Source organism: Marmota monax, unplaced genomic scaffold, assembly GCF_021218885.2.
Source record: "Marmota monax isolate L192 unplaced genomic scaffold, Marmota_monax_Labrador192_F-V1.1 WCK01_AAM20220418_F8-fsc00015, whole genome shotgun sequence".
In the NCBI taxonomy this organism is placed as follows: domain Eukaryota; kingdom Metazoa; phylum Chordata; class Mammalia; order Rodentia; family Sciuridae; genus Marmota; species Marmota monax.
This window is the reverse complement of record NW_026692194.1, coordinates 21787023-21802440: the sequence shown is the minus strand read 5'-3', so window position 1 is coordinate 21802440 and position 15418 is coordinate 21787023. Positions and strand designations below refer to the sequence as shown.

The window sequence follows — 15418 nt, the reverse complement described above, 5'->3', positions numbered from 1 at the left end:
TTTCAAGAAACTATTAAAGGATGTATTACACCGGAATGAAGGAGTAAACCAAGACAGCGCGGAACAAAGAACAGAGGAAACAAAGAGATGCAACACAGAGAAGGGTAGAGGGAAACCTGGGGTGATAATGAAAATTGATTCTAGGTGAGCTGCTACGCACCAAGCAGAGAGGGCAGCCAGTTTAGACTGAAGCAGGCCAGAAGGTACCAGGAGAGACTTGCTCATGGGGTTAGTAGAATACATGATGAGAATGAATGTATTGAGAATTTCACAACGGGAGTTTGAAGTCAGAGGAAAAAAAAAAAAGACAATTATAAACTCCAGAGAAAACAAAAATGTACACATGGAGGAAAAGTAATCATAATTTACTGCCTAAGTCAGCTTTACTTCACTAACATAATAAAATCAACAATGAGAAGTGATCTTATCAAAATTATGAGAGAGAGAGAGAGAGAGAGAGAAACTAGAACTATAATATTGTACTGCAACATTAAGCAGATGGTGAGAGGTGAATAGGAAGCAATGATTGATGTGGAAAGGGGAGTAGAGATAAAGGCAAAGAGTGTTCGTCTTCCTTTTGTGGAGGAGGAAAGGGGTGTCAGTAGACTTTTTGCCTAAAATGGAAAGATCAAGAATAAGCAAAACAAACATATAGAAATATGGAAGTAATTACTAGAAGAATCTGCCTGCTAAAAATGTTGAAAGTAGTAGTTTCAGGAAAAGAAGGAAAACTGGAGAGTGGGACTGGGTACTATTATTTGTTTTCATCATTCTAATAGGCCTCTGTGCTCTTTAAACTGTGTTTGTGGAACTTCTTGAAAATACAATCTTTTTTAAATGTCATTTTATTTCCACAAATAAGAAAAAGAAATCTTGTTAAAAAAATAACAGCTTTATTGAGGTGTAATTCACATACCATATAGTTCACCCAATGGTTTTAGTATATTCCCAGAGTTGTGCAACCATCACCATGATCAATTTTAGAACATTTCATCACCTCCAAAAGGAATTTCATACCCATTAAACAGTCATATCCCATTTACACCTAACCATCCTGGCCTTTGGCAATGATCATACTACATTCTGTCATTATGGATATTCCTATTCTGCACTTTTCTCTGAATTTCAAAGAAAAGGAAACACACAACATGGTGCTTTGTAACCAGCTTCTTTGATTTAGTATGTTTTCAGGTTCTATCCATGTTGTCATATGTATATCAGTACTTTATTTGTTTTTATTGTCAAATAATAGTTCATTGCATGACAGACCACATTTTATTTATCATTTATCAGTTGGTGGACATTTTAGTTGTTTCTGCATTTTGGCTATTAGGAATAATGCTACTGTGAACATTTTGAATATATTTTTGTATGGACACAATTTCCGTTTTCTTGGTTATAGGCCTAAGAGTTGAGTCCCTGGGTCATGTGGTAATCTAAATTTAACTTTTTGAGGAATGGCTAGACAGTTTTCCAAAGTAGGTGCCTCATTTTACATTCCAACCAACAGTGCAGGAAAGTTCCACTAGATCCTCACCAACATTTGTTATTTTCTGACCTTTATATGATGGCTGTCCTAGTGGGTGTGAAGTAGTAACTCATTTCAATTTTGATTGGCAGTGATATAATTAATGAAAATATAACAGTAAAAACAAAATAGATTGATAAAATCCTATCTTAGCAAGTAACAAACATTCTTATTGAGGGTGTAGGTTGATACACGTTTTCACAAAGGACAGTTAGGTACAGGTTGTATTTCTCTTATCCTAAGTGCCGAGGACCAAAAGCATTTTAGATTTCAGGGTTTTTTTTATTTTGTAATATTTACATATACCTACTGAGCTATCTTAGGGTTGGGACTCAAATCTAAACACAAAATTCATTAATGTTTCATATATAACATATATGTAACCTGAAGGTAATTTTCTATAATATTTTCAGTATGCCTGAATTTTAACTACAACTTATCACATGAAGACAGGTATGGGATTTCCCATCATGTTGGCACTCAGAAAGTTTCAGATTTGGGAGTATTTTGGATTTTAGGTTCTAGGTTAGGAATGCTCAACCAGTTTATCAGAATGTGAAATGTACTTGATGTTGGACCAGATTTCCCATTCCTAGGTATGACCTAAGGAAAAAAATCAGATGTTGGGAAAGTTGTGTTCTTAATTGTACTACTATTTATAACCTTATAATATCAAAAACTTTGAAACTAATATAAATATCTACCCAGAAGAAACAGGTTAAGTGAATTCTGATGCACACATAGAATGTCTAGGCAATCATTGCAAATAATGGTATAAGTAAGGTATATTTTTATTATCATGGGAAACTTTCTACCACATATCAAGCAGGGCAAAATCAGACTATTGAATACCTGCATGAGAAGGTCTCAATTGTGTAAAATACCCTTAGAAAGATTTTTTGGAATGATGTCCAAAATGTTAAAAGTGATTATATTCCTGGTAGTGAAATTTTACCTAATCTTTTTTTTTTCAAACTTTCTCCTTTGTATTTTTTTGTATTTAATTTAGTTAAAAATCAGTCTGTATAATTTTTTTTAGAAAATCATAAAACTATTTTAAAAGACTATGCATTTAAGTCCCATTTTTATATTTAATCAAGGCTTAAAATTTAGTTAAATACTTTCCCCTATCATTATTTTTTGAACCTCACAGCCATCTACTAAAGGCATAAAGAAATTCATTCTTGTGGTAATTATATCCACTTAGTGTAGAACACTGTCTTGGGCTCTTCCTTCAGAGAATTTTATTATGTACTTTGGTCTCTGTGAAGTTCTTTTTATGTGGAGTTATGCCAGATATAGGACTTCGGGGTCATGTCAGAGCTCAAGGATAGGAACAGGTACAAATCTTTCTCAATATATTCTGTTTATTGGAATAATTGTTTCACTTATTATTTTATAAGTTAAGGAAGTTCTCTAGATGTATTGCCTACATCTCATTCATTAATCCTCTCAATAATTCTATGAGGTTGATACTGCAATTATAATATTTTACAGACGAGGAGCCTGAGGCACAGAGAAGTTAAATCACCTGTCCAAAGTTTCTCAGCTGAAGCAGATCAGGGACTGAAGTCCAGTGATTCTGGTCCCAAAGCACCTGTGATCTTTGCTTCTGTACTCCACTGCCTCTCTGACTTTCCTCCTAAATATGATTCCAAATACTTTCTTGCTTGTTTTTCTCCCAGACTCTCATTCCTACCATACATGCCCAGGAGGCTGAGGTAGGGTGTATCTGCCTAGGCTTTCCTGCAGCAAATGCTCTTTGCAGCTACCTCTTTACTGTTCATGTATTTACCCATTGAATCTCATAGGTTATTTACTGTTTCCTTGGCATTCTCTTCTCTGAAATATTTGGATCTCTTATTCCTAGAAGTTGGAGATTCATCTTGGCTGGGGGTGGGAGCAGGCTTTTTTTTTTTTTTTTTTAAGATGTATTTCAACTTTGCATCAAGACCTGGCGGCAGAGTGCTTAGGGCTGAGACAGAACACGGGCAGCTCTTCCCAAGGCTGCCTCAGCCTTAAGCAGAGCCATGCCTGAGTCCAATCACTTGGGAAAAACATATAATTTTTATAAAACTACAGTTTATTCTAATTATTGGAATAATATATGCTCACTGTAAAAATTTTAGAAAGTATAAAAAAGTATAGAGGAAAAATATAAAAGCACTTATGGCCCTACGCACCCATGATAACCACCAGTAACTGTCATTTCCATACAACATTTCTTTAAGGTATTCATATATGTTCATGAAATCTAAACCTTCTAAATAAATTTATAGGTGATAATTTTAGAAAATGCTCATTCATGCAATTTGGTACATAGATGTATTATTAAATTTAAAAATATGCCAAAGCTGGAGAAATTAAAATTTCTTAATTTTGTACTCCAATTTGATTTTTTTTAAAAAAGAAAATAATTGTAAATATTTTAAAACATTAATATGAAAAGATACGATGGCCTTAGTGTGTATATTTTCCTCTGAGAGTAATTTCTCCATTTATTTTTTATCTACAGAGGCTGCATATAGAGTATGCCTTCAACGTACGCTTCTTAATTTTATGTGTACAACATTAAGATTTACTTGAAATACCATCAATTTTAATTTTTGACATCTATAATTTTGATTGTTATCGTCTTAGTTATTCTCTTGTGATTGAAATTTAGTAAACTTCATGAAGATGTTTAACTGTTACCCTGGGGGAAAGAGATATAAATCTCACCATTATAAAAGCAACAACAATTTAAGAAACTCATAGGGCGTGACACGTGATAGGTAGTAACTACATTAAGCTTGATTTGGATTGAGATAGTTTGTGCTAAGCCTAATTTTTAAAAGCCATTTCATGATGGAGTGACTCCCATAAATCACACATCTACCCTTTCGTGTCTTCTAGGTGTCTGGCCGTCGGAGGAGGTCCTGGCTTACTACTGCCTCAAGCACAGGGATGTTTTCAGGTACAGAGCTTCTCTTACAAGATCCATGTTTAGCTCATCATGTTTAGTGAATCTGCACATTGAAAACAGCCTTGTTTACAGTCTTCCAATTAAATTGTTAGAAACCAAGAAAAAGGAAAAAAAGTTCACCAGGAACACATGTTGCTTCTGAAAAGAAATCTGCATTGCCTTTGGGTACTAATACTGCACAGCAAGCTTTTTGCTATATGTCAAAGGCTTTTGATTTCCACTGAAGGCATTTTATTTCACTTTGATTTGGGGGAAACAAAACTGAAGCTCCAATCAATCCTTACTGATTGTGAAGGCTGAAAAGAAATAACAACAACAACAACAACAAAAACCCACAATAAAAACGTTCTTTAAACTTCTGCTGGGGAAGCCTCTACAGAATATTTGATAAATAAACGCCTCATGGCTATTATTTAAAGATGCCATCCCACCCCTAGTTTTAAAGGTATTTTTATGTGCTTGACAATATGTATTTGTGAAATATAAATTACTATTACAGATTCATGCTACAGAAATAAGTGTTTTCAAGTGTTATGCATTATAGATCAACCTGTACGTGGGATTTAGGAAAAAGAAAAAAAAATTCCTTTTATTTAAAAATTCTAAAGATGTTTGGTAGACCCAGAAAATATAGGTTTCTCGTTTTAATTCTTATTTTATTTTATAAAAGTCATCCAATATATACTTCCTGAACCAGCCCATTATGATTCCCGACAAGCCATTAGTGATCAGGGTGTGTGTTTTAACAATATATATACTTACAAGATTGGGTCAATAATATGTATTTTTTGATGCTTGAAGGGTCCATATTTACCAACCAGTCTATAATTACTTTGAACAAACTAAAGACTCATTGAGTGCATTTCCAGATATGAATATCCTCTTTTGGCTTCTTCTCCCTTTTCTCTCCCCCAACTCCCTTTTAATTTTGCTTTTTTTCTCCTCTTGAGGTAATAAACTTCCCGAACTGGGAAGAAGAAACAATCTTAAGAATCTAAGCATGTAAAATAAGAACAGGGCAATTTTGAATTTGGGCTGCAGAGCTGCCCTGGAAGTCTGGCATTTGCTCATCTCGCTGTGCTTAAGCTTGACTGGAGCTCCAATCAGCGAGCAGTGGGCCAGGGCGAGAATGTCACACGTTGAGGGCTGATATTTAGGCACAAAGGGGAAGGTAAGTGCAGAATGGCACACTAGACTGTGAGCTTTAACTCTGAGCGGCTTTACTTTGGAGCGGTGAAGCCAGAGCCCAGTCATTACTTCAGTCTGGGTCTGTGGCTTAACCGTATTATGTCCCTGCATTGTTTATTCGCTGTGTTGTGTTGGGGTCAATTGTGATTTAAGTGTTAATTGCTAAATGCTCTTTGTGTAATTGTGCTTTATGGGGGTGGTTCAGCTTTCCAAAATCTATGTTTGTTTGAGATTTTTTTTTTTAATTCAGGATTGCATCTATTTGTGTGTGTTGTATGTGACTATAATATAGGTATATACACACTCACATATATTCTTCATTTACTTGTCTAACTGTTTTTGAAGGCATGAATGTGGATTAACAGTGTTATCCTTTCCTAACAATTATCTTTCGTTACTCTAGCTAGTTTAGTTCTAAAAGACAGCGCCATTGACAAGGGAAAAAAAGGGAACCTTCTCAGATTTTTCAGCTCAGCGGTGGTAATGTTGCAGTGAACACTAATGAGGGAACCCCCACTGATTTGCCTGCTTTGTGACTTTTCTATTTCATAATTATTTTTAAAACGCAAAACGACATGAGGTAGCCTAGTCATGTCTCCACAACTTCCTGGTAGCGCCGTTCTTACTGCAGATGGCAATTTGTTCTTGTAACATATATATCTCTCTGACCATTTTCATCTAATTTGTATGGGTTCTACCATTTCTTTTCTCTCTTTCAGGGACCTTGCTGTGTGTGAGCTAGGGGGTGGCATGACATGCTTGGCTGGGCTCATGGTAGGTCTTTTCTCAATTCCAATCCCATTCAGAGGGAGGAACAAAAGGAAAAATGTTCCAGGGCCTCCAACTGCTGGGTCAGAGAACCGTCAACAGCATCAGCTGCGGTCAAGCTGCCGGGTCTTGAGAGACCTTCTAGATTGACTTACTTTCGGATCATATTGATTTTATGGTTGCCTCGATGAGCAGAAACATTTTACCCCAGTGTAGTCAATATCGCTTGTTGTGACATTCCAGGCCTCGCACAGTCTTTCTTTGCCATAGCGAAAGCATTTTTTTTTTTCAGATTATAGTCCCATTTGCTAAGATACAGGAATAGCCCGGCGAATCACAGTTGGAGCACCATGATATAGCTGCTAATGTTTTGCCTGCATTATTACACCAACAAACATGATCCAGAGCGCTCAGTAATTAGATTCTTTTGAATTAGATTGGCCATTCAGGAACGTCGTTCCCCATTCTCTGGGTTCTGAGTCATGTATTCAGGAGATATTATGTAGCAGCACAGTGCATTAGACAAGTTTTTATGTCTCTACAAATAAAAGCATATTGTTACACTGATTGGCATTTGACAAACCTGTCGCTCTTATACAATGTGTCGAGGTTACAGCCCAATGTGCGAGCATGTCAAAGCTCACAAAAAAATTACCCTCACAAAGCCATCTGCCTGCAATGCAAAGTTATATGAAGGGCATCAGGCAGTCAGACAGAAGCAGGCTGAAAGGCAGAGTGACAGCCTTGTATGATGGCTCTACTAGATAAACAGAAGCCCACAAATGAAAGCCTCTCAGAATACCATCATCCGCTGTCACAATGCAATTACCGAACAGAATGATAGCAAGATAGAGGCTCCCGCAAATGGAATGATAAAAGTATTGACTGATTTGATTGAATGATTAAAATAATGCAGACATAAAATGAAAAAAGATTGAAGATTGTTACAGAGAAATAGGTGAGGAAGCATGATACTGAAGGGTTGTCACTCCTGTCTTCACTTCCACACAGACAAGCATATTTGCTCATTGTTTGCTGTGCTCCTTTTTTTTCTTTCTTCTTCTTCTTTTTTTTTTTTTTTCAGGTTGCTATTTCTGCAGATGTCAAAGAAGTTCTGTTAACTGATGGGAATGAAAAGGCCATCAGAAGTATCCTTATTCAGATAGAAAATGGGTTTGTTGTGCTCATTCCTTTTTCCCGGCTGAGTAACAATTGATATAAAGAAAGACAGCATGGGGTATTAAAAAAGAGTCCCCCCCACACACACCATCAGTAATTAAGAAAAAGTAGAAATATATGAATTCGTCGCATAGGACTACATGGGTTTTTTTTTTTTCCTTCAGATAGATTTTTATAGACCCTTCTCATTAAAAGATCCTGTGTTTGTGAGCCTCTCAAGGCAGTAAGAAAATTTATTTCACAATCATGTTCAAGCACACTTCTTGCTCTTTTATTTTCATTAAGACTTGCCAGCATTAAATAAGTTATGTAATATTTATTTAATGGGTATTGCTTGCAAATATTAACTTCCAGCATCAGGCTTGTTATTACCACTTCTGCAATTGTTATTATACATACCAGGTAATATCGTACCTATTCTAATTGCCAAGGAGTTACCTATATCCCCACTGGAAACAGCTATCAGTTCTTCATTATTTCCTTTTATTTAGGATTATAAAAGCTATCTCCCTTTTTTTCTACTATGCTACTACAGTTCAAACCCCATTATATTAGATTATGCTTTACTAATATGTACACAGAGTTCATGAAAATTGAACTGTACTTTAACTAAGAAAGCAAGCATAATTTGTGGCTACTTTAGCAGTCAAGCTGATTTGCTCAGGGGCAGTTAACAGCTGTTAGAAATTGAGAGGAAAAGTGGAAGATGTTTGCTTTGATTTCTTTCTTCCTCTCTCTCTCTCTCTCTCTTTTTTTTTTTTTTTTTTTTTTTTTTTTTTTTTTGGTGTGCCTTACATTACATGATGAGGGAAGCAGCCTACTTATTTGAATTGTAGGCCCCTAAAATGCCAACGCAACTTGGGATTTTTTGCCGCATCTTACATAAAACCTATTTTTGATTCTCCTTTTCTACTTCCGTTCTATAATTTTTTTTTTTTTTAAATAAAATTTGCTGCAGCTCCATCAGGCTGCTCGCGGAGGAGGAAGGAGGAACAAGAAGCACAGTAGCTAATATTGTTCAGTGGCACTTGTGTGCTCTACAGAGCCCCACCCAGCTAATTGCCTGACAGACCTAAAAAAAAATTCAGGAAGGAAAAACAGCCAATCACAATCTTGGCCTTTCACACAAGGGAAAGAGATCACAAAAGGTGCTTCCTTTTTTAAAATGCAGGATTTTAATCATAATCTTGAGACTGTCGCAAGTTTTTCAAAATATTCCTGAAGATGAGCTGATGTTGTTTCATTCATTCTGCTTTATTCTGAGTTATTCTGTGCATGTATCATTTCACTCTGCTCCTCCTCCTTCTGACAGAGAACACAGAGAGCAAGAGGAAGCTCAGGTATGCCAGTTCAGCCCCAAAGGATGTTTTTTTTTTTTTTTTTTTTTTTGCAGGGAGAGAAAAGCAGGAATATTGAACATGAATAGATTATTTTAGCCACAGAAACTTTCAGATTGTGCCCAGTAACCTGAGATTTTTTTTTCTTTTTTCCCCTCAAGTCAGCAGGTGTCTTATTTAAAAAGCATCAGAAACCAATTAGAACTTTTATCAAACTATGGGAAGCATCTGCAGTTAGTATGTAATTTTAATTGTACTAAAATTATTATTGAGCTAAACTGCAGAGCTTCCAGAGAAGGGAAGCAATGCTAATGTCATTAATTACCGCACCTTTGCTTTAAACAGCAAAGATGCCATGCCAGCTCTTGAAATCAGAGAGGAAATCTCAGATTCTGCATTCACTCTGCTGGCCTTTCAAAGAAATGATTGGTACAGCCCCCTCCCAAGAAAATGGATTTTTAACATTTGGTCCTCAGAAGCTCAGCCCTGAGAGTGCTTTATTGTGCTGGGTTTTACAATGGGTTTAATATAGCGGGGTGCCAAAGGGCAGGAGGGGAAGAACTTTACAATGTAGATAAAGTAGGTCCTTTCAGGATGCAGACCAAAACTGGTCGTGTGTTTTATTTCATCTCTTAGGACTTTCCTGATAGAATTCAGTTTTTTCATGCAGTTGTTCTATGTTTGTGTGCCTTTTTCTGTTGTAACTAGATCTAATTTTTTTAATTAACAGAAAAAAGCATGCATAAAGCCTTAAAATTGGCAATGTGTTTTTCCTGCTTTTAATACTAATGTTGTTCTTGATTTGCTAACAGAGCCGACAATGGGCATCCGTCGTAATCTGTTTTACTGAGTGAGGTTAATATTAGTGAATCCCCCCCACCATTTGTGTGCCCACTTTCTGTAAGAATAACTAATTCACTGAATCACATACTATTGATGCATATAGATAGAAACAAACTCATTTAAAAATTACTGTTTACATCTTTCCTTTAAAATTTTAGGAAGCCTAAATTATACAGCAGTTGTAGGATATTATCCAAAAAATTACTTTCTAAAAAGTAAAAGTGGATGTCAACAGAAAAGGGGGGGGGGGACATTGCCAGAAGCCAGAAAATCTCTAAGCAAAGCTGCTAATTATTCTTAATGGGCAAGATGAGCACATTAAGAAACAAATGAATACATCAGTGAAATGTAATTGAAAATCGACCTGGCAATCACACATCACATCTGAGTATTGGCCTGTATGTTATTCTCATCATTTTAAAAATTATTTTTGTTGTTCTTGGCTTCTAAATTTAATGAATTCAACTGAATCTTACTTCCGAGTCTCTTAAGCTTCCAAGATTCTGATTTTTACCGTTTTTTAATGAAAAAAAATAGAATTTTCTATTATTTCTCTTTAATCTTATTATTGCTATTTGTAATGTGTGAGGCAATGAATGGTTAGTCTTGAATCTTTATATCACAGAAGCATGTCAACCAGTTGTAAGGTTATTTATTATCTTCCTAAAATGTATCAAATGGATTGGCTACATCTTCTAGAACTCTCTATCTGACCCTGGAAAGCTAGGTGTTGATCTGAGGTTTATTAAACAGAGATATCTGAAAATAGATTAGGACTTGAAATAAAATGAATTTTCTAAGTTTCACATATTTACTTGGACTCACAGGTCGGTTTCCCTGAGGTTCTTCTTGGTCCTTAAAACTTTGTCCCTAGGTTTAGCCCAGAGCTACCTACTCAAGAGCTGCCTCCCTACAGATTTCATTGTACCTGTACCCCAAGAGAAGAATGTATCCTAAAACAATGTGAAATGCATTCCTTTTTCTTTGGCACTTCCCCTTTAGTTCAGTAAAGAAAGAAATTTACAGGTACCCACATGTAAGACTACCCAATAAGGTCTGTGGCTGGTGATGACAGTGACATAAGAATAGAGAAATAGGATGCTGAGTTATTATTGGTGCTAAGCCTTTAACAACTCATAATGAATAAAAGTAGAACACCTAGAGATGAGCAGCCTTCTCTGGCTGCAGTCACTAACTCACCCAGTGCAACATTCTTATTAAAATCTAGCATGTTATCTGCAGAATATTCCAACATTTGGCTACGCATTTCTCTGTGCTCTTGACCCAAGCATCTAATCTCCATGGTATGCATCAGTCTACATCATAATTTGAGCTCAGAATTCTTCAACAACAGGTAAATCTTTGCTTTCTAAAGGAAATATTCCTGGCTTACTGTTATTTTATTTAACAGGATCTCTGACTTGTAATCAACAAGCAAAGCTTCATATAGAATGTGCAGCCTGTGCTGGAGAACTTGGAAACCCCAGGCCATTATCTGGGTCAAGGCCCTTCCTGCTCTAGTGACTCCAGTTGTACTTCTATCTACTAGATACTTCATAAGTAAGCTCTACATGCCTTACCTTGGTAGGAGTTCCACAAATATCTTTTAAAATTATATTAAAAATAATTCATCTAGTATTAATTGCATGCCCTTTCAGGTGCTAAAGATATAGCTAGAGATAGTAGTCAAGATAGAGCTAGTTTCTATCCATGTAGGACACAGATTTTGCCATAGCTAGAGCATATTTATATATATGAAAGACACCAAAAAACTACAGGGCAGAAATTCTTCGATTCCTTCCATTTATTTCAATACCACAACATAAATGTTAACATAATTAGTTCTGAGCAATAGGAACAAAAAATGAAGCTTAACTTCCAAACCACATTTTAGTTACTATCACTAGTCTCTTCATCTTACCAAACTTTTGCCTGAATTATTTTTTAAAAGACTATGAATTGACATTAATTAGGCACCTACTATGTGCTTATCATATGGCACACCCCATTAGGTCTATAAAATAGGTATCATTGTTTCTGTTTTTAGAGACGGAGTGCAGAGAGGTTGATTTACCCAAGGTCACACAGCCACTGAGTATCAAAACCAGCACTAGAAGATAGGTTTATTTCACTTTGAGGCTTTGTTTTCCCCAGTAAATCATTCTATTTCACCAAAAACAAGAGCGATTAGGTGTCAGTGAGTTTCCTCAGTACCTTGGAAACAAAGGCCTCTCATGTGTAAACATATAGTCATTCTCTCAATTCACTGGAGTAATAAGTATGTTTAAGAACAGTGTGCAGGATGGGGGATACAGTTTAGCGGTAGTGTTCTTGCCTAGTATGCATGAGGCCATGTGTTTGATCCCCAGCGCGCGCACGCACATACACACACACACTCACACACAAATTATCAATAAAGGATCTAAGGATATATAATACTATAGTGCTGGGCATGGTGGCATACATACCCTTAATCCCAGCAACTCAGGAGGCTGAGGCTGGAATATTAAAAGTTTGAGGCCAACCTCAGCAACTTGGCATGTCCCTGTCTCAAAATAAAAAATAAAAAGGGCTGGGGATGTTGCTCAGTGGTTAAGCATCCCTGAGCCAAAAAAAAGAATAGTTTGCAGAGCTGGAACCCATGGTGCACACTGTGATCCCAGCGATTTGGGAAACTGAAGCAGGAAGATCATAAGTTGGTTTAATCAATCCCCAGTACCACACACACACACACACACAAAAAAAAAAAAAAAAAAAAGAAAAGATAATAGTTTGCAGCCTTAAGTCAGCAAATATTGCCACATTGGACATTTAAAAAAAATATTTAAAGATCAAAATTAATAGGATTTACATTATGATCTCATCATTTTTTACCCTTTCATGTCCCTTCCTTGGGAAAAAAAAACCAAGAAAGTAATACTTTGCGAATCACAGTGTTATTATTTTTGAAATATTTGCTTTCTTAAAGAATAATGCCAACTCTAAAAATATATGTACACACTAATACATACAATAACCACTAATTACAGGGAGAGGCTAATATTTTCACAGTACTACACACATACACACATACATATATATACACACACATATATGATATAAATATATCATACATATAGAATTTGCTTAAATAACTCTTTTATTTTATATGTATTTGCTATTAAATGCAAATACATGTTTTAAGACTAAAAATCAATTGAAACAAAACTTAAATGGAGCCCCACTGCTAAACTGTGCTTTGAGAAGAAAATCAAGAGAGAGAAGTCTGGTTTCCTCTGACATGAGCACACGTCCCGCAGCTCTGGAACTTCAGTTGCCCAGACAAGGGGACTGAGGTGATTGCTCTGTATCCACTTAATCAGAAATCACATTAAGGCTTTCTTTGCACCAGCCCCTCCCACTGGAGTCTTCTGGAAGGTGGGTGCCGTTCCAAGAACATGATTTGGTTCGTTGTGTTGAACACTATCCTGGCCATATTGACTCGATTTGATTGGATTGCCTTTATTACCCTGAGGTGACACAGAGGGATGATAAAATCTATTATTGGACACAGTGCCATCCGGAAGAGCCATCAAAATCTGACCTAAAATAAAGGGTGGGGAGTAGCAGAATGTTAGAATTTATCTCTTAAGGTAATATTTCAAAATACTATTGCCATTTTTTTTTCTCTTGGGGCTTATTTTAATATTAAAAAAACACACCTCCTAAACCACAAAATACATTTCCTGCCCAGTTCTAAAAATAAAGCAACCTAAATACTGCTGTGAATTTTTTTCATTAAAAAAATCGCTTCTAGCATATAAATACATATGCTTGCTTCAGCCTGACCACCTGCAGTCACAGGTTTATAAATTGTATAAAAGTATATAGTGTTAAGATGTTTACTAAAAATTTATTAATAGGTTTTCTGAGTTATATAATTTAACTTCCCTGTGACTATTTTATAAAAAGTATTACCTCCACTAACAAAATAATATGTTTTGCTTGATAGATTAGTCATGTACTCATATGCCGCTACAGGTGTACCAGGCACATTATGGCATGTGGTTGGATGCCATGGAAACGCTGAGGAGGGTGTGGCCAGAGTGTGGGGGAACTTAAAAAAAAAAAAAACAGTTGTCAGTTGACTCTTTACTAATTTTGTTCTTCTCAGAATAAAGATGTCAGCTGTCCTTTCCAGCAAGACGTTTCATTTAGAAGACTTTCCTGAAATACTTTCTTCCCAAAATAGACAGAGCTGTAGGCCTATGTGTCATTTTAGTTAATCAAAACAAGTAGGCAAATTAGTCTCCTTTATTTTTTTAATGAATGTAATTTAACGGTATTTAATTTGCATACAGCAAAGTTCACCCAGGAAAGAAAAAAAAGTCTGCATTATGGCACTTTTGTAACCCTCAACAAAGCCCTTCATTAGGAGACCTAATTGATTTTTCCTACCCACTCCTGGGGAAGAAAGCTATCACAGTACCTGCTCATTCACTCCAAGAAAAAATGGGTGTGCCTGGTGGTTCAAGCAGAGATTTGGGTTAAAAAGTCCTGGGGCTCTGTTCTTGCAGGGAGATCTTGGCCAATGCTTGCTTCAAGCATTCAGAAAATCTTTTTCTGAGCAATAGGGGAACGTCACTTGTCTGCTTGGTGTCCTCCCCATGGGCCCAATTTAGTTTAGCTTGCAGCCTTCACTGGAATTATTTTTATTTCTTGTTTATTTAGACCTGCCTCATTCTAAAAGAGGGGCTTTGAGGCTTCTTATGGAAACATATAGAATATACTCTATAAAATAAATGAGAAAGCGAGGACACTTGAAAATTAGAAAGCTGGGAAAACATGGCGAACATAAAATCAGTCCAGAAAATACATGCCCCAGGAGCACTTCTGTAAGGACTTAATGAGCTTCCGATATGCCTGGGGGCCAGAGCAAAGACAGGGAGAGCAGCAGTTATAAGATTTATAGTGCCCAGAAGAGGAGGCAAAGTCAGTTGATCTGAAGTCCAGCTTTTCCTGTTGGACCCTCAGAGAGGTGGCTGTGTTTGAGGTGATGAATCAGCTCCTCAACACACTCTTCAATAAACATGGCTGTTTTGTACAAGTCCTTCCACACCGTAGATGGCCAGTGGCCAGAGTTAGATCTACTTTCTTCTTTAGTAATTAATTTCCTTTCAAAATGCTCGCAAAGATGCTCCGAACCTTTCTCCCCTTCTTCTCATTTCTTCCCAAGACTCTCCCAGTCGCTCATCCCCACTCCCCCTGCAAGCGTTTCAGAGACTGGAAATACTTCAAGTTGGAAAGTGTCAGAAGGCTGGCATTGCCCTCCCCACTAACCTAAAGTCACTCACCTTTAAAAATCAAGCAGGGCATGGCACCTATGCGGCAGTCAGTCACTCTCCACTAGCCTCTCTGTTCTGGGCCTTGCTATGATGCTCCCAGGATATACATTTCACAGGTGACAAATCTGCAGCCCAGGAATTAAAAGATCTTGTGTGTGGTAAGTAAGTACATCAGGGCTACCCTGTGCTCTGCCTCGTCTCTTCATCGTGCTATTCCCATCATGATAAGAAGGTGCTGTGGGCTTTATTTCCCAGTCGGTTGAAAACCACTGCACAAGTTTCCTTA

General features: G+C 36.7%; 1 protein-coding gene across 1 annotated transcript in view; it reads left to right on the top strand.

Annotated features, from left to right (window-relative positions):
* Positions 1–15418, top strand: part of Camkmt (calmodulin-lysine N-methyltransferase) — a 413208-nt gene that overhangs the window by 332835 nt on the left and 64955 nt on the right. The window contains exons 4-6 of the mRNA XM_046424938.2: positions 4424–4484; positions 6401–6455; positions 7534–7597. Of these exons, the coding sequence (XP_046280894.1) occupies positions 4424–4484; positions 6401–6455; positions 7534–7597 (180 nt within the window). The remainder of the gene's footprint in view (positions 1–4423; positions 4485–6400; positions 6456–7533; positions 7598–15418) is intronic.